A 24,581-nucleotide genomic window follows, 5' to 3' on the forward strand; every position below is an offset into this window, starting at 1 on the left:
CGGGAAGGCTGCTCTATTACATTCTATACTCTTTGTGTAGGATCCCTACCTGTGCTGACGTCACCAGAATACACTATGGCTTTGTTTACCGAGGTAGCGATACTGGTCAGCCACAATCACACGATTCATAAGAATTTTGAATGCTGCTATCTAGCAGAGAGAGCGAGAACTACAGGATGTGATTCTGGCGATGACTGAAAGAAGGACATCTTCAAGTTTTATGTCCACGCAACATAGAGCGCGCTATGTATCACCACAGTTAAAGCAGTATCGTTCAACAAAAAATTATTACTGCTGTAGCTTAAAGCCCACTTTAATTTACTAACTCTTCATTTATTATTATTACTCTTTAATTGTAACTTACTTAGGAAACCTCAATTCAAAATATATCATGATATATGATTATTCCTCACTTCAATGATATTAGAGGATACTGATTGATACAGTATATTCCGTGAGTAGGATCAGAAAATAAAATTATTCTATCATTTTTTAATTTGATACCTATATTTACATTATATGACACTGATGAGGTAATAAAAATTGCCAACATTTTTATTTCAATCCGAAATATTGTGCTCTTACTCACTATACTAGTTACAGTGTTACTACTCCTGAGAGTGTTTGTTTTCACACTGAAATATTCCAGTGAAGTTTGATTGTATGATATGAGATGTTGTGGTATTTCTCCATAATTGAAAGAATAAGACGTTGATGTTGTCAATACCACTTTAATTGATTCGAAAATTAATATTCATCTTACAGAACCAGGTTTCATGGTAACACCTACCACATCTTCAGCTGAACTGATGTGTTTGTTATTGTTGAAGGAACAGGAAATTCAATTTTAGGTTATGTGTTGGGGTTGTAAGGTTCCTGTTCCTTCAACAATTACAAACATTTCAGTTCAGCTGACGATGTGGTAGGTGTTACCATGAAACCTGGTTCTGTGAGATGAATTAATTTTCTAATAGATAAAAGTAGTATTGACAACATAAACGCCTTTTTCTTCCAATTCCAGTAAAGATCAAAGTACCCAGGAGGCGCGGCTGCCGTTCCGTCCGCCTCTCGCAAATAAGATTTTTTTGTATCAACGGCGGCCTGACGCTCCCCCTTATGTAGTTTGAGCATAATTGAAGTATCCAAGATGTGAATTAATCTGATCAGTACTTCCTCAGAGCTTGCTTATGACACTGCCTAGTTTGCGAAGATAGTAAATTAAACTAAGCACGCTTGAATAGCTCCTACTATATTCTAAATCAAGTTCCAAGAGAATATAATATAGCACAACATAGGTCATTTTAATAAGAAAATCAAAACTTCAATCATCTGTGATTATATGACACACATTCCTTCGAACAAAGAGGAAAGAACATAATACTAACAAACAATGTATGTTCAAAACTCAAAGATCACATATTTGATCAGAGATGACCATTCTTACAAGTTCTTCGTACTTCACGTTCCCATCATCATCTTCAAAACTGTTGAATAGTTCATCCACTTGACTGGGATGCATTCTGTCACCAACAGATGTCAGGATGTTTTTCAATTCAACAGCTGGTATTGTTCCAGACATTTTAGTATCCAAATTCCTCAATCCTGAAATCAAATTTTCTTCAATCTCCGCGATGTCTGTATTGGAGGGTGTTTCTTTTTTGACTGCTTGCAGGATTGGATGGAAATCTTCGAAACTTATGGAAGAGTTAGGTTTATATCCTCGCAACAGTTTTCTGACTAGAGTCTCAGGAGGGTTAAAGCCCAAGCATCTTAGTACATCTCCCACGAATTTTATGTTTATCCTTCCATCCCCTGTTGTATCGAACATATAAAAGGTTGTGGAATCATTCATATGACAGCCCTCGTATATACATCTCGAGTCCATTTTTTTAGAATAAAAATTCACCTGCAACAATAAAAACTTATCAATATTAACTTCCCTTGGCCTGCAATCAGCTTTATTTATTCTCAATCAATAATTTTGTTTCTTGATTAGCGAAGATGAGTTGTCTATTCCAGGAGGCAGAAGAGTGGTTTCTATCAATTCTATGTTTTCTACCAAGAGTGGTGACTACCAATTTGACTAAAATTGCAGGCGGGAAATTGGTTAATAATTTCATTAAATCTCCTAAAGTTTCATATAAATATTCTTTATCCGGATATTTGTAGCTCAAATTTGAATCTATTTCAATTCCAATTTCCAATTCAAATCCAGCTAATTATCTTGGATATCAAACATATATATCACGAAAAAAGTTGTATCTACCAACTACTTCCACGCCATATCAAATATATATTCAATCTTCATTTTGAACTAGCAGGTAACCCGCGCTTCTCTAGGGTCTAATTGAAAACCTGACAGACTGAAAACTTGATATACTGAAATCTTGAAGAATTTAAAATAGGCCTATAACCATCATCTGTAAATTGAGGATCAAATTAAAGAGTCCAGTAGTTCAAAAGTGATGATACGTCATTCGTGAATTTCCTACCTCTTACGTGTATTTGCGTGTATTTTAGATTCTATAATATAATAATGTATAGAATTGGCTAATATAGATTATTGATTTTGTTGCTTGATTGAAATTGTAAATAAAAGATAGTAGAACAGGTCTCCAAGCTTCGCAAGCTTATTACTCTACTACTCACTCTTAACTCTCCTTTTTTTATGACTAACATCAATTATTGATGCTTACTGAAGAAGCTAAGACCATGGATGAAGTCTTACCAAATGGAGCTACTGAGGCCTGAGCCCAAAGCTCTGACGCTTTGTTACATTCATTTGATAACATTAAAGAGGTAGAACGATCTCTATGATATTTTTTCAAATCTGTGAGATTAACCAATCGTCTAGAACTAAATTTGCAGATGAGAATGAGAGAGAGTAGGTTATATACGCTTGTATTATTTGGTTGATATATGCTGAAGCATGAAACTCAGGAGGGAGTCTCTACAAGAACAGTTGCAGTGGGAATAGAAGCACTTAAGTGTAGAGTGTACCTAATTACTAGTTACGTAGTAATTTATTCAGCTTATAATCTCCTACTTATGAGCAGCGATCTCATTAGATTGCATCTTAACTAGTGTGCAATCAATAACTCCAGTTGGTTGTGAAGCTGATCGAGTCTTCTCAAAAGGGTCCAAGGTTCCTCCAGCAGTGACTTCTTTCTCGACTTTATTGAGAAAGGTGCCAGCAGCAGCAGCAGCAGCCGCGGCGGCAGCAACTAGTGGGACAACAACGAAACTAGATTGGCTGCAGCGTGACGCAAGTCCAAGAAGGCCCTCACGAAACATTGCCTGTGGGAGAGCGTCGCTAAATCTCCATCTTTTATATGAAAAGGATCGATGGAAAGGATTCAATCCGAAGAAATGGGGGAAGAAGAGCAGTCGGCTCAAGGACGATCTTCTTCTTATTCTTATTGGTCTTTGACCGTCGTGACTTAATAACACACGAGCACACGCACAGGCACACGACACACACACACACACACACACACACACTCACCAAGGGCCCCCGATCAGCCCTACATCCTTTCACCTACTATCGTCATCACATTATCTTCACAGCAATCATACTCCTTCACAGCTCTAATAACCAACCATCAACACTACCATCATCATAATCATTTCCAACATTACCACTGCACTGAACAAACACAACTATAAATAATCAACAGGAATCTCTATAAGCGCTGGTGGGTCTTTTGTATCATCAGTCCGCAATGATTTACCTAACTCTCTTTGTTCCAATAAAGTCCAATCTGACTTTCTATTGCCACTTGAATGGTAATCGTTATCACATTGAGTTGACCGGCTACTGTTTAAGCCCACTCATGTTTCTCAATCAGCCGTTTCAGAGGAGTCATTCAACATTTCAATAGATCTTACACAATTTTGACAAACATTCATTTTTTCATTGAGTTGCTCCTGTTATGCATGCAACCAATGCAGCTGGGAAGAGTTTCAATGCGCAAATTGAAGATCAGAACACATTGAAAATAGAGTTTCCTTCGAGTACAAATGTGTGTAACAGACACTGCAAAAATGCGAATAGCCTATAATCCCCTCAGCATACCATTCTGCATGCTAAACTCCGGCTTTGATACCACCCTTTTAGCCGCATGTTGTCAATGTTTCAAAACGATAGCGTTATCACACTTTAAAGCCAGTTTACACATCGCCAATTGGCGAGAAAGTTGTCTTAGGACAATAATTTGTCCACATACAATACATATACATACAATATTTGTCCAAAGACAACTGTCTCGCCAATTGGCGATGTGTAAACTAGGCTTTTATGAGATAATTTCATCTATCGGGAGCTATTGGGAAATGAGTATTCTCATTAACAGACAACAAGAAGTATGAACTATGAGTTAACTATATAGACTATTCTCACATATCTCTTATGCCCGGTTTCTCAGTCGTTCCATAAACTGTTTATCCATTCAATAACTTTATTGAATCGATAGACATGAGAAATGTGTTTCTAAAACGCTCCATACACTTATTGAATCAATAAATCTCTCGATAAACTATATGCCCGGTTTCTCAGTCGTTCCATAAACTGTTTATCCATTCAATAACTTTATTGAATCGATAAACATGAGAAATGCGTTTTTAGAACGCTCCAGTGAATCCATAAATCTCTTGATAAACTATAGTGCCAAAATCAAGCCTATATATTTATGGAATGGATAAATTTGTCAAATTTTTGGTTGCAATCGAAAAATTGAATTACAAAATTAAATCAAAATTAGTGTAGATCACCAGTATTTTAAAAACGAAACAGAATCAAAGATGCACTACTTAACATTGCTAGCCCTTATTTGGTGTCAGCCATCTTGTTTTGGAGACATCAGCCAAAAGATGTCAGTGCCATAGGAAATAACCTCACAACAATAGTTATAGAACAGTTATAGTGTTCTATAACTGGTCTAAGCATGGAATAATCAACCAAGATTTGCTTGGTTACCATCGTTACCATAACATCTGCGCTGCCCGGTTGCACAAAAGCCGGTTAGATTTTAACCGTGATAAATTTCACGAGAACCAATATTTGAAGAGGCCTTTTTGATAAGATAGCTCCCCGGATTAATCACGATTGAAATTTAACCGGCTTTTGTGCAACCGGCACCAAGTTTGTTTACAAAAGTGGCCGGTTTGGGATCATGCCATGTTGCCTGATTCATTGAACAGATGAATCGTTCCATAACTATGGATTCTATAAATATGTTTAAGAAACCAACAAAAATTTATTGATTCGATAAAGTTATTGAATCAATAGCTATAGCGTTGTTTATTGAACGACTGAGAAACCGGGCATATAGCAGATGTTGCTATGTCAATTTTTATCCACATGCGTGGAGCAAAGGAGTTTGAAGGATTTATAGGGCCGGTTTCCGAGCTCGGGATTTAGCTAAGTCCTAGACTTTAAACAGCTGGAGTCAGAAGATTGGCTTTCCAAAACGGGTCGCAGCTTTTATAACAGTAGTCGTAGTTTTTATTTTCTCCTATCTATAATTGGAAACGTTTTTCCTTAACGAAATTAGACATTCCTAAATAATTCAAAATAGCTGAAACTTTACACTATTTTCTCTTTATTTTACTTTGTGTTCAATTTTCTAGTTTTTCGAAATTTAATTCAAACGTGACTATGACAATGACTGCGACTACGCCACGTTTTGAAAAACCAATTTTCTGACTCCAGCTGTTTAGAGTCTAGTACTAGGCTAAATCCCGAGCTCGGAAACCGGTCCATAGTGTTAGTGCTTGCCAAAATTATTCAACCAAGTCTTGACAATAAATTACTAAGAATAATTCAGCAATTGCTAGCTTCTATTCAACAGACCCAATGAGATAACTGAATTTATTCATCAGCATTCTACTTGCAAGTCAAAGTGACATGAATAATCTTCTCAATCATAGATATTTTATTTGGAATGTGATTTATTAGTGCATAAATGATTTATTCCCCTACCTGTTTGCAGACTATTTTTCATTGAAAAGTTGGTATCAGCAACCCAATAATGTGATACCATCAAAGTATTTGTTGAATAGTTTCAAATACTTATCTGTATTCTCCTTCACGAAACAGGGTTTTAATGTACATATCCCTCAATTCAAATACTGTTATTGGATAGAAGATTTTCAAGTATGTAAACTAATTATGTTGAAGATTATAAAAAGAAGATATGGTTAAACTTCCAATCTAGGGGATCTTGAACTGAGTTTACAGAAACTTAATCAGAGTTTAGACTGTAAAATAATGGTAATAAATTACCTATTTGATTTTCTATTTGACAGATTGGAGATATGTTTGGATATTTAGTTATCCATTCTATTTATTTATTCATCATTTACAATCAACTTAAGGACAAAGAAACAGACTACAGTCCAAAACTTCTTTTCATCCCAATTTCATGAAATAAATTGTCCAAATAAAGGTTATGTGCGACTTTCCAATTCTTCACTAATTTCCACATTGAAACAAAATACAAAAACTTGAAACAATTATATTATAATAAGAGATCTATTCTGCCGCAAGCACTTCCCAAGTTGTATCATTGAAATCTCAGAAATCGTCAGTTCCAGAGCTCTCATTTCTCAAGACTGGTCACATGACTCATGGTTAAATCAAAAGTGATAACTTCGTGACACCAAGCTCGCGCATTTGAAGAGTGGCCCCGGAAACTATGATCTCTATTATGATTTATGTATAATCAATATCAGGAATCCGAGTGTTTGTATAGCAAGGCAAATTAATAATGTACCCAAATATGAATACAAGAGATAATCGTGACTACATAGAATTGTTGAAAATTGTAGAAAAATTAGTTCAATGTGGTTAGGAGTACTTATTATATTAGAGAAGCAAGGCTGCTCGAAGATTCATGATTTTTTCAATGACATCATTTCGTTTGTCTTTGGATACTGGATGACAGTTTTTTAGGGGGATTGCTATTAGCATCTTTTCTACAGATGGTGACCTTCCTTTTCTCCAAGTATAGCACTATATCATACCGTGGATGTAACTGTGTACTATGGAAGTAACCCAAATGTACAATCATAAAAAACTATTCTACCTACTTGGAATATTTGTTATTGCATATATATACGTACACTGAACTACTATCCGGAAAACGTTATTGTAATCAGAAATAATTCAACAAAATTCACAGTAGATCTTTGAAATAATTTTAAAGATTGTATATACTATTTAGTATAGGAGTACACTACTTTATACTTAGTACATACTTTCTATGAACATACAACTCAGTATATTCACATTATATTCCCAGAAGTCCAAAGAGAAGTGTTACAACTACTAACCCCATCAGTTTGTACCTGTCAGGCTAATAAGGTGTAACTTAATTATTATCATAGTAATTTCATTTGCGTTTAATTCTGAAAACTAGATCTCAGTCTAAGGTCAAAAATAATCAGTTTTCTCTTCACCAGCAAGAAATTCGTCAAATAAAAAATATTATATACATATAAATATTGTTTGAAAAACATAACTTCCACTCCTTTACAAATTTATTTGAAACCAAAAGTGAATAGGAGAATATTATGATTTGCTCTATTATATTTTTTATGGTTCAAATGATTCTGTTTTATGTTAATATTCATATAACAAATACTCCATACTGATTTTAATTCTGTAATATCTTTCTTTCGTATATCAGTTCATCTGATGAGAAATGAAATTTATCCATTAAATAAAAATGTATCAGATGAGTAATTTCGCAATAGAGAATGTCCAGATTTCTTTTGCTAAGATTGATTTATCAGGGGAAATCTCAGGAGGGAATTTATAAGTTTAAGATTATTGTTTCAAAGGAGACTAAGAATCTTTTCCGAATGATCAAAATTCCTCCCCTCCGTTCGCCTCTGAATAGTTCTTGAATTTGTCTCTGAATCATTTAGAGACAAGAATGACAATGATTTCACTTGATTTCTCTTATTACCCACACTACGAATATCAGAGAAGTTACGTTGTTAAATCATGATACAGTTGTTTAAGCTCCTGTATTTGAATAAGAAATACCAGAACCGCAATAAAGACCATGTACACCACCACAATATACGCTTTGTTTCTGAAATGGGTGTGGAAAGGAACTTCAGTTGTTGTAATATGCTATTGACATTTGAGTCATGACTCTAATATTAACATCTTGGCAATGTTTTCCATTGAAACCAATCGATTTGTCTTTTAGAAGTAAAAGCGCAATTTGGTGATAAAGGTAGTAGGCTGACTGTGATGAGTTCAATTACCTAGACATACTGACTCATTTTCTTACAAATAGTCTTCTCAAATTATGCCAATAACAAAGATTGCATTGCGTCCAAGCTCATCGAGGTCAACTGCGTTCACAGCAAGGCAAGCACACATCTCCAAAAGTAACGTCCCACCGCAAATTACCCATTACCTAGAAAATGAGCCCTCAAGTGATAGAATTATATAATCGAATCACCATTCAACTTGTTAGCTACAATAATTCACGTTTGATAATATTTATTCAGAATCTGTCACCTACCATTCAATCGTCTCAGTGAAAGTGAAATCATTGAATAATAATCCCAGCACCCGAACGTGCACACATCAATCGCTCCCTCTCTGTCACATTCCCGCTCGTCCTTCTCCATTCATCCCGCGCCGATCTGGATCCGTTATAATCGCAATCGGGTGCTAGTGCTAGCTACTCTGCTCTGCTAGTGACACCGTGAGATTCAGGTTAAAAGACGAGAACAAAGAATAAGTCGCAACTCAATTGTCCGACCGGACCACCTGGCCGAATTAGTTTGATGCTTGGATTCCAATTAATTGTCGGCTCTCGTAACATTTGAATTATGTTTGTTACCTTACTTGAAATGTGAGATACAATTGAACTACCAGTGTCAGTGATATTTGGACATGTGGTGATGTGGGAATCTTGAACCAACTGAGAACTCCACGGTGACTGCAGATCCAAATCCTCCCATCCAATGACGAAAATTCACATTCAACTTGAATTGATTAAGAAAAGTCTGTATTTGCGAGCTCTAATTGATTTTGAGTGAAAACTCAAATGAGCGTGAGATGATCTTAATAATTCAAATAAATTATAACTTCAGGATCTCTCATTAACATTTACAGGCAAGAATGGTCTTATAATGTAAGGCTATCATAAATCAGCTTTCAAGCGATTTGAAAAACATCAAGAATATTATTTCTTATCAAGCTTTCCAATCCAACCTATTTGGAATATATTAATTTACAATATTCGCAAAGAGCTCCTAAAAATGTTGAAATTGAAATAGAGTTATCAGAATGACAGAAATAATGTTATAACGGTGCACTTTGGCACACATAAAATTCATTTGTTGAAATGAATTATTAGGTCTCATGGAAAGAAACCAGAACCTTTTATCATCCGTTATATTATCAGTCAATAATAGAGATAAGATAATAACGACTATAGAGGCTATGATTATTTGCAGCAATACGAAATGGAAGTCATTTTTTGATTATTTAATAGTAATAATAATAATAATAATAATATCGAGTGACCTGGCTGGCTCAGGTCTGGTGTCAGAGTTTTCAGGTCGCAACTGATCAATTTCAGGGCCTCTGACAATAAAAATAAAAATTTATTTTATATTAATTTACAATATAAAAAATAATAATTAATAATTAATAATAAAAATAATTAGAATGACAGAAATAATTCCATATTAATTATTAATGTTAAACATATGTTTATTATTAATTATTATTTTTTATATTGTAAATTAATATTTTAATTTAATGAAAATAATAATAAAGTATTGAGGCTAGGCTCTTTGGAAATAGAGCTTGTCAAGCTGTACATCTGAAATTCAGTCAGATACTTTCTAGCAAAATAATTGCAAGTAAACAGTACTCAATAAAGCGAGGACAAAGGGGTTTTGTAGATTCTAGCATGCTAAATAAAGGACATAAACGTTTGTAAACATATAAAAATTGTGTTTATACGAGCAGATAAATTTATGAAAAAAAATTAGAAGGAAATGGGATCTAGTTCTATTAGGCGCAGTAACACAATAGCACATTTTGTACAAAAACTGGTGATGTACCAATCAGAATCCAGTATTTGGTAGGCGCTAGAAATATATATTTCAAAAAGTCACCACGTGGTCTTTTTTGAAAATTATAAAAATATACAATTATTGTAAAATTTATGTGTAACTGTAACTAGCATGGGATGAAATTTAAGTGTGAATACGTTTATATATAATTAACTACTATGTCTTTGTATTTTCAACTATTTGACAGAGTCAAATTACGTCATTGGGGATTTGTTGAAATCCACCAATAGCGGTAGCTATGCAAATTCATGCGAATTTAGAAACAGGAAGTATCGACGAGAAAGAATAAGGGAGGATCACCCGCCCACTTGCTTGCCAGAGATCGACCGGGATACCAACCAATATAAGAGCATTAGACTGAACCCCTTATTACAATATCAATTTTCTTTTGCCAAAGTTTAAATTTAAAAGTTCCTATTAAGTAATCGCTACAACTCAGTGAAGTCGTTTTATGACAAGAGTTATTAATTCAATTATTTCCACTGGAGAAGACGACGTCAGCCCACCAGAAATAAGGCACAGGACACACGAGGCAAATCCATGCCACATCTTTAAATTTGTGAAAAATCGGCGCACGTGAGTTATAACATATTTTAGAGGGCACTCAGTGCAACGAATTTATAAAAATTTGATAAAGCTAGCTCGTCGAAGGTTACATTTAAAAATCAAGCTTGATTTAGACTTATTCGCGCAAGTAATTATAAATAAGGGAAAGTCTTATCAAAAACATTGATGAGAATTGAATATTTGAGTATCTATCACTATTCAATTTATTACATATGCTCATTTGATATATTTTAATATCAGTATTATTTAAAAGAATTAACAGAAGCTCAAAGCTCCAAGGATAATTAATTTTATCTAAATTCCACTGACGGCCGAACTCTGAGAGTTAATATTTAATTTTTTGATATTGATGGAATACAAAATTATAAATTTTCATTTGACAAGCGAAAGCGAGTCAACCGATTGAGCCATATAAATATTATAATATATGCTGATAGGAAAATTACAAGAGTTATTGATTGATACTAGTAGGCATAGTAAGATTTTTAATGAGCCATCTGTGATATTTTTTTTGCATACTTTCTCACATTGTTTTTATATTCATCGTTTCATATTTTATTATTGCTCGTTGGATATAAATTTGTGTACAATTATATATTTTATTTGCTGAATGGTGTACCTTCCATTTATAATCCTGTCTTCATGCATGACCAATCTTGTACTACCATATTTTATCGTTATTGACAAATTAATAAAATTATCAACCAATTCTATTCTTCACCGTTTGTGTTGGATAAATCAGCGATATACAGCATTGATCGTTAAATCTTCAGAAATATTACGTTCTCAAGATTCATTTAAATGGTTCAGCATAATTAATGAAGTCGAATTGACTGAACCACAGGGTCATAGAATTAAGTCGAAGCAGTTCTACTAGCTCATAGAAAATATAAGGAGTTCTAACTAAATACCGTCTTCGATTACACTCGGTATTATCTCACACTGCTCACCCCTTTGTTAGATGGTAGCGAGTTGGATTGGTGTCGGTACCATATTGTCTTGTGCAATATTTGGAACCCTTATATTAATCTACCTCTTCAGTATCTATAATTGTGGAGTCAATCAGAGCAGCGGTAAGGATTGCAGATTGATAAAGCGGCAGCAGTTTGCAGCAGAATTTTATATAAGCTCACTAGCCGTCAGGCTCGCTTCGCTCGCCATATCCGTCTAGCCAGGGGGCTCAGCCCCCTGGACCCCCGACTGGATCGTCCGAGAATGAGATCAGCAGGCTCGCTTCGCTCGCCTGCATTTTTCATTTGGGCATTTTTATCATATGTTAGGACAATCCAGTCGGGGGTCCAGACTAAACGGATATGGCGAGCGAAGCGAGCCTGACTGCTAGTAATATAATATTCCCAGGATTGAAGTAGCAGTGCCCAATCAATTTTCCGCGATAAATGCATTTAAATCTTCAACTTGGTGCCAACCTAACAAAGTCAACTCAACTTAATGCCAACCTGACAAAATTATTAATTTAGTTGCCAGTTAACAACTGTTTCGAAGAGGTACTCTATCTAGATTATAGTTCTATAGTAACATATGATATAGAAATTTCAATTATAATTAAGAGATTAGGAGAAGAAGAATATACATGCTGAAAGACGAACTTTAAACCTTTAAACCAACCCTTAGAGTTGAATTATTGCCAAAAGATTTCTTAGTGCGCCTCTAAAGGGCCAACTGAACATACCTACCAAATTTGAACGTTTTTGGTCCGGTAGATTTTTAGTTATGCGAGTGAGTGAGTGAGTCAGTCAGTCAGTCAATCAGTGAGTGAGTGCCATTTCGCTTTTATATATATAGATTGAAGAGCTGGTAAGAACCATATGGCATTTTCATTTCAGCGGGTGCATAAATAATAATTATAAAACATATTCAAATCTCATTTGCTCTACCGACTACTACCAGCTGGGCACATGTAACCCCAAAAGGACGTTACAATGTGTAAATGAATACAAAACTCAGAAAATTCGAAAGTTTAACAAGCTCTTTCTGATATAGACCATTTCATACTAGTAGTTCTGTGAACACTAGATCTCACGCAGTATTCTCATCCACAAGTACCTGATTGAAACTATAGACCTTATGGAAATACAGCAATAGACTGGTTTCTCCACACATCTGTGTAATCACTTGTCAGCTGATTTATGATGAATAATTCTATAGTCTGATTTTTACTCTAATATTGGAGTATGAAGGAGGCTCCTTTTCCCTTTATATTATCCTTGAAATGCAAAATTTCCAAAAAAAACCTTGTATATACGTCGATGCGCGATTAAAAAAGGAACATGTCAAATTTCATGAGAATCTATTACCGCGATTCACCGTAAATGCGCAACATATAAACATTTAAACGTTCAAACATTCAAACATTTAACATTAAACATTTAACATTAAACATTTAAACATTTAAACATTCAAACATTTAAACATTCAAACATTTAAACATTCAAACATTCAAACATTTAAACATTTAACATTTAAACATTAAACATTTAAACATTCAAACATTCAATCATTTAAACATTCAAACATTCAAACATTCAATCATTTAAACATTTAACATTTAACATTTAAACATTTAAACATTTAAACATTTAAACATTAAACATTTAACATTTAACATTTAAACATTTAAACATTAAACATTAAACATTTAAACATTCAAACATTTAAACATTTAAACTTTAAACATTTAAACATTTAACATTTAAACATTAAACATTTAAACATTCAAACATTTAAACATTAAACATTTAAACATTTAAACATTTAAACATTCAAACATTCAAACATTTAAACATTCAAACATTCAAACATTTAAACATTTAAACATTTAAACATTTAAACTTTAAACATTTAAACTTTAAACATTTAAACATTCAAACATTTAAACATTCAAACATTCAAACATTTAAACATTTAAACATTTAAACTTTAAACATTTAAACATTAAACATTTAACATTAAACATTTAAACATTCAAACATTCAAACATTTAAACATTTAAACATTTAACATTTAAACATTTAACATTAAACATTTAAACATTCAAACATTCAATCATTTAAACATTCAAACATTCAAACATTTAAACATTCAAACATTCAAACATTTAAACATTTAACATTTAAACATTTAAACATTCAAACATTTAAACATTCAAACATTTAAACATTTAAACATTTAAACATTCAAACATTCAAACATTTAAACATTTAACATTTAAACATTTAAACATTAAACATTTAACATTTAACATTTAAACATTAAACATTTAAACATTCAAACATTTAAACATTAAACATTTAAACATTCAAACATTCAATCATTTAAACATTCAAACATTCAAACATTTAAACATTTAAAAACAACCCTTAGAGTTAAAATATTGCCAAAAGATTTCTTAGTGCGCCTCTAAAGGGCCAACTGAACATACCTACCAAATTTGAACGTTTTTGGTCCGGTAGATTTTTAGTTATGCGAGTGAGTGAGTGAGTGAGTGAGTGAGTCAGTCAGTCAGTCAATCAGTGAGTGAGTGCCATTTCGCTTTTATATATATAAAATTGAAGAGCTGGTAAGAACCATATGGCATTTTCATTTCAGCGGGTGCATAAATATAAAACATATTCAAATCTCATTTGCTCTACCGACTACTACCATCTGGGCACATGTAACCCCAAAAGGACGTTACAATGTGTAAATGAATACAAAACTCAGAAAATTCGAAAGTTTAACAAGCTCTTTCTGATATAGATCATTTCATACTAGTAGTTCTGTGAACACTAGATCTCACGCAGTATTCTCATCCACAAGTACCTGATTGAAACTATAGACCTTATGGAAATACAGCAATAGACTGGTTTCTCCACACATCTGTGTAATCACTTGTCAGCTGATGTATGATGAATAATTCTATAGTCTGATTTTTACTCTAATATTGGCGTATGAAGGAGGCTCCTTTTCCCTTTATATTATCCTTGAAATGCAAAATTTCCAAAAAACCTTGTATATACGTCGATGCGCGATTAAAAAAGGAACATGTCAAATTTCATGAGAATCTATTACCGCGATTCACCGTAAATGCGCAACATATAAACATTTAAACATTAAACATTTAACATTTAAACATTATTCAAACATTTAAACATTATTCAAACATTTAAACATTTAAACATTCAAACATTTAAACATTCAAACATTTAAACATTTAAACATTTAAACATTAAGAGAAATGCCAAACCGTCGACTTGAATCTTAGACCTCACTTCGCTCGGTCAACCAGTCATAGTGCTTTTATGTATTATGTTTGCAGGAAATGCAATAAATTTGACATTGACCATGACCATTGACATTAAATTTGACTCCTATAAGGAGCTTTAAAAAAGAAATCATTTTCCATTGTGAACTACAATCAAACATTAGCACTCAAATTTGCCAAGTTTATTTTTGAATGATAATTCACATTCCATGAATGATTAGCTAGAAAATAAGTTGTGTTGATTTTGGTTCTAGTATGAACTCTTTTCAGAAAATTGTTTCTCTTTCGCCCATGGTCTATAGAATTAATCAGTCCTATACTGTTTCATTTGGTCATAATTTAATTTATCACAAATCCATCTAGAGAGGTTTCAAAAGTAATCAGTTCTTCCATAATCCATTATCATCATGCAAACAGCAGTTAATATATTATTTTTTTAATGGGAGTGGAAGTGTGAGTCGGTACACGACGAGCTGGTCCCTTGATTGCGGGCTATTCACAAATAATATCCCAGACCTTCTCGTGGTGTGCCAACTATGACTAATTGCTGATCATCTGTGATTGATTTGGAATTAATAAATGGTGAGAGAACATTCAGTCACCATGTTGGAGCTAGCTGTACGATTTCGTTTCAATTATTATAATTTAACTGAATGAAATCCATGGTCAACTACGCTATACGACTAGTACAAAGCTCATTACTCACTAGTACACCACACATTTTAGTACTTACCTGAATCAAGATAGTCTCGAAAACGTTTGTAATATTATTATCTAGAATGAGGTCGTCTGATAAGGTGTGTAACTAGCAAATTTAGAGAGACATGTCACATTGTTGAGGAAATGCAGCTGATTTGACCCCCGATGACATTACCGCTAACCGCTGTTGATCAAGCAGCTGATGAACTCAGCTAGAATCCAGATTATTCTGTATTAACTCCAATTAAGAATCTCTTCTCAATATGCACTAATAATAAAATGGTCTACGATTTCCACTGAAAATCCGTTCTGTTATTGAGAGCAATACGTAATACGTGAATTATATCGAGTGCAATACATATAATGCGATGGTCAGATAGATATTACAGATAATTAGTTGTTGTTTTTTGTGTTGCATGGAAATTATCAATCTTATCAGCAAATTGATGTAGTTGTTATTATGCTATCATCAGATGATGAAAACCGTAACACAGCTTCTGTTCACCGAAAATGGCTGTCCATCAAATTGTTATGATGCACTCTTGAACTATCCACTAAAATCAAACCACTAAAATGTCTTCCAAGTACATTGCTAAAAATTAGTATTGACTATTTTCATAGAAGACAATGTCATTGAATACCATCTCCAGATCACATTATGATGAAATGAATGAAAGTCATCTTCGTAATGTTGTATTGATGGCATGGAATAATAAAAGGAGTACAATTCTGATTATTCTCTATTGAATGAATGATGGGAAATAATACTTTTCAAGTACCGTACATTCAATAATCAGTTCTTATTCATTTATTCCTCCGCAGTTGTTAATGTACTAATGTTATTCACAAAACTTGAAATTAAAACTGCAATTGAATTTTTCGAATCACATATTTGATAGAATAATAGTGAATTGAGAATGATCATGCTATTAACTTGAAACCTCCAGATTACAGATAAGATTCGAGTTCGCAATATGAAAAATACATTTTGCTTATGTGTAATATGTTTCGTTGATTGATAAAAAAAATAAAAGAATTTTCTTGGCTACACTTTTCTATTAACAATTTTGTATTGTGACTCTTCAAAGATAGGTCCGTTATCAAATATAGCTTACCCGGCGAACTTCGTCCTGCAAAAAGTTCATTATTACATCTCAATACGGACTTCCTTTGTGCTTAAAACTACCGTTTTAATACCAGTAAACGATTTTATCACAGAGTGTCGTGTTAATTAATTATACATCAGGTAAGTTTAGATGCTAAATCATATTATCACAACATGATCTTGAGTCATGATGATTTTCCCGTTCTACGTTAGCCGCTCTGCCGACAATTTCGAAAACATAGATCTGTAAAATGGATCAATATATAACTATTATCATTAGCCCCCTATTAAAATTTCTGGTCAGAAACCATCCCCAATAATCACACAACATATTCCCAAGGTTTCATGTCGTTCTGTCGAGTAGTTTTCGAGTCTATAGGGAACAAACACACAAACAGACATTCATTTCCATATAATATGGAGATAAACGTTAAAATTTGTATGTTTTATGATATTTTTGTTTTGATTTGGCAAACAATGATGACAAATTAAAGATATACCATGTTTTTTTCAGATACATATTGTTTTATTTTCTCGGGAAGATACAGCAGTGTAGTACAAGATACTATGCGATTTTTTATTAGTTGTACTTTTGAAAAATGAGTGTATATCTACAACAATAATGTATCGATATATTATCAAAAATGTTAACTCTCAATAAATAAGTATTTGTATTTTTATATCCAATTTTATATTATTTTAAAAAGAAACTAACTACTTCATAAATAGTTGACAATCGTTCACAAAAATTGGTAACATTGAATCCTATGCAATAAAAATCTAATGGGAAATTGAAAACTGTAACTGAACTGAGAGAGTAAGAGATAGAGGAAATATCATATTTTGGAAAATATTGATTTCTAAGAATTGTTTTCGTAATCACTAGAATGGCATTGGATGACTCTCCAGGATCAACTGCTTCACCCAGAAGAGTTCAATCATCTCATAAATGTTAAAATCTAAAATTAAGAGTAATTATTTACAATTGTTGCACTCATTCGTAACTGAGTAATATTGGAGACTCTCATTTGCATACCGACTTGAGTACATAGTAGCTTATTGAACACAGTTTACTAACTGGAGTAATCATAAGTGATATGTACAAAAACCTGCTTATATCCTAGTCAATTCTGTAGATTAGTATCTATATCCATCAGCACCTAGTCCGCCACTTCCACTGGGGCCACCAGATGCGTAGCCATTGGCACCTCCACTTGGGCCTCCTGATGCATAGCCATTTGCTCCTCCATTGGGACCTCCTGATGAGTATCCTCCATCACTGCCAGGACCACCAGATGAGTAGCCTCCATTTCCTGCTCCATTAGGACCTCCAGATGCGTAGCCTCCAGCTCCTCCATTGGGACCTCCAGACGAGTAACCTCCATTTCCGGCTCCATTAGGACCTCCAGATGAGTAGCCTCCATTTCCGGCTCCATTAGGACCTCCAGATGAGTAGCCTCCAGCTCCACCATTTGGACCTCCAGATGAGTATCCTCCATTTCCTGCTCCATTAGGACCTCCAGATGAGTAGCCTCCAGCACCTCCGTTGGGGCCTCCAGATGCATATCCTCCATTACCTCCAGCTCCACCGTTGGGTCCACCTGAAGCATAACCACCAGCTCCGCCTCCATTTCCATTACCAAATCCTCCATTTCCTCCCAATCCACCGGCACCACCTGCTCCCTCTTCGTATCGGATGGTTGGCTTGTAGCCACTCTTTCCAATCACTTCATAGTCCACAATCTGTTTGCGTCCATCAGGCAAAACAACGTTGTAAGATCCTTGGGTGTATTCTCCATCACGAGACTCACGGTGTCCAAAAAAGTTGCCAGAGGGTGGGTCGTTAACTTCATAGCTGAATTCGTACTTGGCTGGTTCCGACTGTAATGGAGAGAAAGCAATGTTTACAAGAATTTATCAACTGTATGATTTTGATTATGCGAATATATTCTGTGAATTCTATTATATTCTTGAATGTTCCAACAATGGCAAGTGTAAAATGATACAACTCGATAATTATTGAGATATAATTGAAGTATAACAAAGGGCTTGTAGAATATTGATACTTGAAATATATCATCTTTGGCATATCAAAAGAGAATCATTCTAATATGTTTCATGGGTATTTTTTGAACTCATATTTTATATTTAGTCTCAAGATGTATGTATTCAGGGCTACTTATTCCTATTTATAAAATAGCATTATAGTACCCTTTTTGAATATAATATAAAATAATAGATTAAAAACACATATTAAAACTACTAGTTTCGATGTTCCACATCATCTTCAGGTTTAAAAAAATCAATTAAACGTTTTACTAATAGTTTTGTTATTTAAAATATCATATTTGAGTGATTTATAGATTTAAACTAGAAGTTTTGATTTGTGTTTCCAATCTATTTTATTTGATATTAATTCCAAAAAAGGTACTATAATGCTATTTTATAAATTATTATATTTTGTTTTCTCTTTAGCTCGATTTTTATCATGTATGTTCTTAATAAACATAATAATATTTGTACTTTTTTTGTGAGATAATCAGTTACCCTATATTATGGGTTATTAATGTGTGAGGATTTCTGCCATAGAACAACATCTTGCATGGTATCAATGATCTCTCTCTAAACACAATTTCATCTTAGTTGAATATCATCAAACTACTTACTGGGCCATCGTCTTCACCATCTCCTCCATTGCCGCCACCATAGCCTCCATTGCCATTTCCACCTCCAGGAGCACCATAGCTAGATGATGGACTGCCTGATCCAAAACCATTGGAACCACCACCAGGAGCACCATAAGTTGATGAAGGGCCGTTGCCACTAGTTCCTGGAGTGCCATAGGTAGATGATGGGCCATTGCCATTGCCATTTCCAGGAGCACCATAGGTCGATGATGGACCACCCGAGCCAAATCCATTGCTTCCAGATCCTGGAGCTCCATAGGTTGATGATGGACCTCCTGCTCCCGGGGCACCATAGGTTGAAGAAAGACCGTTTCCATTGGCACCAGGTGCTCCATAGGTAGATGAAGGACCTCCAGCTCCAGGTGCACCATAAGTCGAAGAGGGACCATTGCCATTGGCTCCTGGAGCACCATATGTGGATGATGGGCCTCCAGCACCAGGGGCACCATAGGTTGAGGATGGACCATTTCCATTAACTCCTGGAGCACCATATGTCGAGGATGGGCCACCAGCACCTGGAGCACCATATGTTGATGAAGGACCGTTTCCATTTCCACCAGCTCCTGGAGCACCATAAGTTGAGGATGGACCATTTCCGTTAGCTCCTGGAGCACCATAAGTCGAGGATGGGCCGCCAGCACCTGGAGCTCCATATGTAGAGGAAGGACCATTTCCATTTCCACCAGCTCCTGGGGCACCGTAGGTTGAAGATGGACCTCCTGCTCCAGGGGCACCATATGTTGAGGATGGACCACTCGAACCAAAACCATTTCCACCAGCACCTGGAGCACCATAAGTGGAAGAAGGACCTCCTGCACCAGGAGCACCATAAGTTGAGGATGGACCTCCTGCACCAGGAGCACCATATGTTGAGGATGGACCACCAGCTCCTGGAGCGCCATAGGTTGAAGATGGGCCACTGGAACCAAAACCATTTCCACCAGCACCTGGAGCACCGTAAGTGGAAGAAGGACCTCCTGCACCAGGAGCACCATAAGTTGAGGATGGGCCACTGGAACCAAATCCATTTCCTCCAGCTCCTGGGACTCCATATGTCGAAGATGGACCACCGTTTCCATTAGCACCTGGAGCACCATATGTGGAAGAAGGGCCACTTGAACCAAATCCATTGCCCCCAGCACCTGCAAGAATAAACGTTTCAATAGTTTATGACAACACTCAATGAAGTCTCATTGTTCTTGAACATACCTCAGTAGATGCAAATGAGAAACTTGAATATTATCAACATTGTAAACGTTATGGAAGAATGGAGAGATCTAGATAATCCAAGTAATCCGATAAAAGTATCATCCCAATAATGTGATCATGAAAAATAATTGAACAAATTTTTAGTAATTGAAGGATCAAGAGCATGGTCCTTCCTTCAGATGAACACGATCAAGGAATTCAAGCTAATATACAGCATTCCATCAATGTGCTATTATTTTCAAGTGGGTTCATCATTTGTAATTTCAATGAAGAGCTCAAAATATGACTCAATATTCAACTTCATGGCTCATGGGAGAAGACGTCTGTGTAACTGACGGTGGATCAATCATAAATCTACTGTCAAGAGTATCAAAGAATTAACAATCTGACAAAATTGTATGATACGTGCAATCTGATATTCAAAATACAATCTCATTCGAAATGTAGCCTACAAATCTACTATAAATAATGATTTACTTTATAGACAGACGATTCATATAACCTTGATGATTCAAAAAAAAGTAAATTCGTATGGCTTTAGTTGGTGGGGAGTCCCTTTCGGGAAGGTCCCACCGTCTGAATATATAATTGAAGCCATCAATGGGCCTTACGATTGTCATACTTCAGCCTTGATGATTAACCAAGATTAAGTCAACAATTCCCAATCGGTCACTGTGTTCTTTCTTCGACAATATTCAAATGAAAGAAAAGTTGAATTATAGCTAATAAACTAATAATTATTACTAAACCCCCTTCTGAATTCCTCTTGAAATAATGAGAATATTATATGCGATAAAAGTATTCAATCAATTCACTTTAAGAATGATATCTATTTATTTATGGAGAGAGGTACATGTTTAGTTTCCACCTTTTTTTGAGTGAAATTCTTGTTTTGTTACTCACCAGGAGCTCCGTAGGAGCTGGATGGTCTTCCACCATTCCCACCTCCTGGTGCTCCATAAGTGGATGAAGGTCCACCGGACGAGTATCCTCCATTTCCGTTACCGCCTCCATTGCCGCCTCCTGGTGCACCGTAGGTGGATGATGGTCCACCAGACGAGTATCCTCCATTAGCTCCTCCTGATCCAGAAGGTGGCAGGTAGACGGGTGGTTCTGGTCGCGCCATTGCTAGCGCCGCCATCGCTACTACCAATAACAACTGCCAACAAAATCGATTGAACAGTTTAATCGACAACCGATCTTATGATGAACAAACTAAACTTATCATGAAAAATTCAGTCAGAGGAAAGATCGAAAAAATATGTATACCGTATGTGCTCTGTTATGAAGGTTGTACCTATTTTACAATACTCTTGTACAATATTATTGTATAAAAATTTCGCAATCATCTATTCATTTTATCTCGTATGAACAGTGTGATAGATCAGGATAGAGCTTCTATTCTTGTTTTAGTTTTATTTTGTATTATAGAGAAATGTAATGGGTTATTTCCAATTTTGTTTTTATTCTATCATGTTTGTTTGATTGACGGTTTCATTAAGGAAATATATAGACTCGATGATTTTTGATTTGTGAATGTTATAATGTATACGTATTATGATTAATAATAGATTATATTATGACGAGTAACATTCTCAAATTGATGCAACTAGTAAAAACTATCTGATAAGCAAGTTGGATCAGGTTAATAAAAAAGAGAGAAGTAAATGATTGAATATGGAGTGATCAAAATATAAGCTTTAGATATTTAGACCTCACATAATAATTTTATCTATGCCAAGTCCACTCGATTATTCTAATTTCTTGAGACATTTTTCAAAATTCAAATGCAATCAAATAATGACATCTTGAGTTCAGTTTCTACCTTACTGAATATCACAGCGGTAATATTGAACATTTGAGCCTTTTCAGTTGAAATATGCCTCATTGAAGATTCGATGTCTGTGGTCTCAATACCACTCTTTGTTACTAGATCTATATATTCATTTGAAAATATTCATATTTTGGAGCACCAGAAACTCAATTCCATTAGTACCCTCATAACGCACACTGAGCAGAAACATTTAAAAAGCTCTATAACTTTATATAAAGCTGTAATACATTGAAAATGGAAAAGTTCGTATCTATTATTTAATTATTGAGTTTTGGGGAAAAACTGGAAACAGAATGAAGAATAATGCAAAACATTGCATACATGAAACTTACAGTTGCGGAAAAATAAGAGATGAGTATTAGAATCAGTTAAAACCTCTATTTATTGTAAATGAGGATTATGAAGAGTCTATGTAAGTAAGACTACTGCTGATATGAATTTATTGTGAAAAATAATATTGTGGTTTATTCATTGTGGAAATCAAAACGATTAAACCAGAAATAATCGGCTTCATCCTAAAACCGCTGCCTCAAAAGTTGACTGTACTCTATAGCTATGCTAGGGACACAACTCACACTGATTAGTCATTGCAATTAGACATGTATTCATAAGCAACTATGTGAAGTATTGTGACTAAACTTGACTGATCGTGACTAGTCTTGTCTTGACTTACCGGTGTACGCTCAGCCTAAAGACTCACACATTGATGTATGACTAGAGGAGAAATATTGCTTACTACAAAATAGCGCAGAATAGATTTCACTCTCCAGTTCAAATTCATGAAGAATCTTTATAAAGATTGGTAGGATTGGAACATTTCCATTCCATTCTTTCTTTTAAACTGTACTGAGATACTATTTGATACAAATAAAAATCGCTCAAACTGAAATTCCGATCCATTTTCAGCCCCTCATTATGAGTTTGTATTTTGATTATGAAACTTTCGTCATTATCACTTTAATTGGCATGTTTTTGTAAAAAGTGATCCCTTGAAAACTCATTTGATCTCGAAATGTATGTGATCCATGTGGAAAATGTAAAGCGGTTGGGAGAATTTTTCCCAGGAGATTCTCATTCTGAATGGGAACTAAACTATTAAGAGAACTGCTATTCAATGATTCCACCAACTCAAAAACTTGCTATTAATTTTCTCAATGTCACAATCATTGGATATCAATATTTTATGTAACAGAGCACTGACTAGTTTCATTAACAATACTTTGGAAGTTTACAGCTAAAAAATACAAATTGGAAAGTTGCCAATAGGAGTCCAATATTATTAGTCTTAGATACTTGAATCTGGATTTTCAAAATTCAAAAATTGGAATTTCAACTTTAAAGTTGTGGGAGAGAAGATTAATTTTTGGGACATAAAATCTTGTTCACAGTTGAAGAAAAACTAGTTGAATCACTTTTCATGTAGATCAAAACTGAGAACCCTGAATAAACAAGAAGTCATCACTATAATTTGAATGTAAAACTTTTTTCACTCAAAAACTACAAATTTGTAGTAGAAACACTGTGATCGATAGTCCATTGCTATGAGATTTCCAAAGCACTGGCGCAGTGGAAAAGAAAAAAGCGAGTTATCCGACCGCAGTAATGCACAACCGTACTTTACCTTCATCTCGGAATTTTCCTAGCTGGTGAATGTGCAGAAGAGAAGACAGACAGACACAATGTGAAGAGGATACGTTGCTGAGATGGGAGAGCACTGTGGATTGTGTGTACTGTCATCATACGGCACATGGCTTATATACTTGGTCGGAGGAAAGGTGAATCTTCTCCTGGCGGTCCGGGGTTGCGTCATCCTCCTCCGAGGGTTGGTCGCCCTTCCTTGCTCGTCTCTTCTTCCAGGACTTCCCTCTCCTCTCCATTCCGCTCCTCTTCTTCTTTACAGGCAGACATTCGTGTCCTCCGTGTCTCCTCGCCCCCGTTTTTTCACCTCACTGTCGCGTGAATCTTCTTTTACTCTGTCTTTCTGCAATGTATTCGACTCCAGCACTTTCGCACCAGATCTCCTTCTGATGAATCCAGTTATCAAGTTGGTCTTTTGTTGGAAAATAGTTTCATTTGGACTATTTATTGAACTCACAAAGAAGATAAGTT

The 24,581-nt window shown here is 34.9% G+C and overlaps 2 protein-coding genes across 5 annotated transcripts in view; both read right to left on the reverse strand.

Moving 5' to 3' along the window:
- LOC111051454 (myosin-2 essential light chain-like) overlaps positions 1-15,938 on the reverse strand; it is a 29,303-nt gene extending 13,365 nt beyond the window's left edge. Inside the window, exons 1-2 of one of the 4 annotated variants that reach the window (XM_022348754.2) lie at positions 15,672-15,938; positions 1,291-1,906 (exon numbers count right to left, since the gene is read on the reverse strand). In XM_022348754.2, the coding sequence (XP_022204446.2) occupies positions 1,406-1,885 (480 nt within the window). In that variant the 5' untranslated portion in view covers positions 1,886-1,906; positions 15,672-15,938 and the 3' untranslated portion in view covers positions 1,291-1,405. Of the gene's footprint in view, positions 1-1,290; positions 1,907-3,046; positions 3,060-8,540; positions 8,845-15,671 lie in introns of those variants that run through there. The other 3 variants (XM_039423646.1, XM_039423647.1, XR_005570752.1) reach the window with 3 other exon arrangements.
- Positions 15,939-17,246: 1,308 nt separating this feature from the next.
- Positions 17,247-24,229, reverse strand: LOC111059623 (pro-resilin). The gene is made up of 4 exons (XM_022347266.2): positions 24,094-24,229; positions 21,542-21,797; positions 19,409-20,571; positions 17,247-18,623 (listed from the first exon to the last, which is right to left on the reverse strand). The coding sequence occupies exons 1-4, from the start codon at positions 24,097-24,099 to the stop codon at positions 17,880-17,882; spliced, it is 2,169 nt and encodes a 722-aa protein (XP_022202958.2). The 5' UTR covers positions 24,100-24,229; the 3' UTR covers positions 17,247-17,879.
- Between the last annotated feature and the right edge of the window lie 352 nt (positions 24,230-24,581).

Source organism: Nilaparvata lugens, chromosome 3 (assembly GCF_014356525.2).
Source record: "Nilaparvata lugens isolate BPH chromosome 3, ASM1435652v1, whole genome shotgun sequence".
In the NCBI taxonomy this organism is placed as follows: domain Eukaryota; kingdom Metazoa; phylum Arthropoda; class Insecta; order Hemiptera; family Delphacidae; genus Nilaparvata; species Nilaparvata lugens.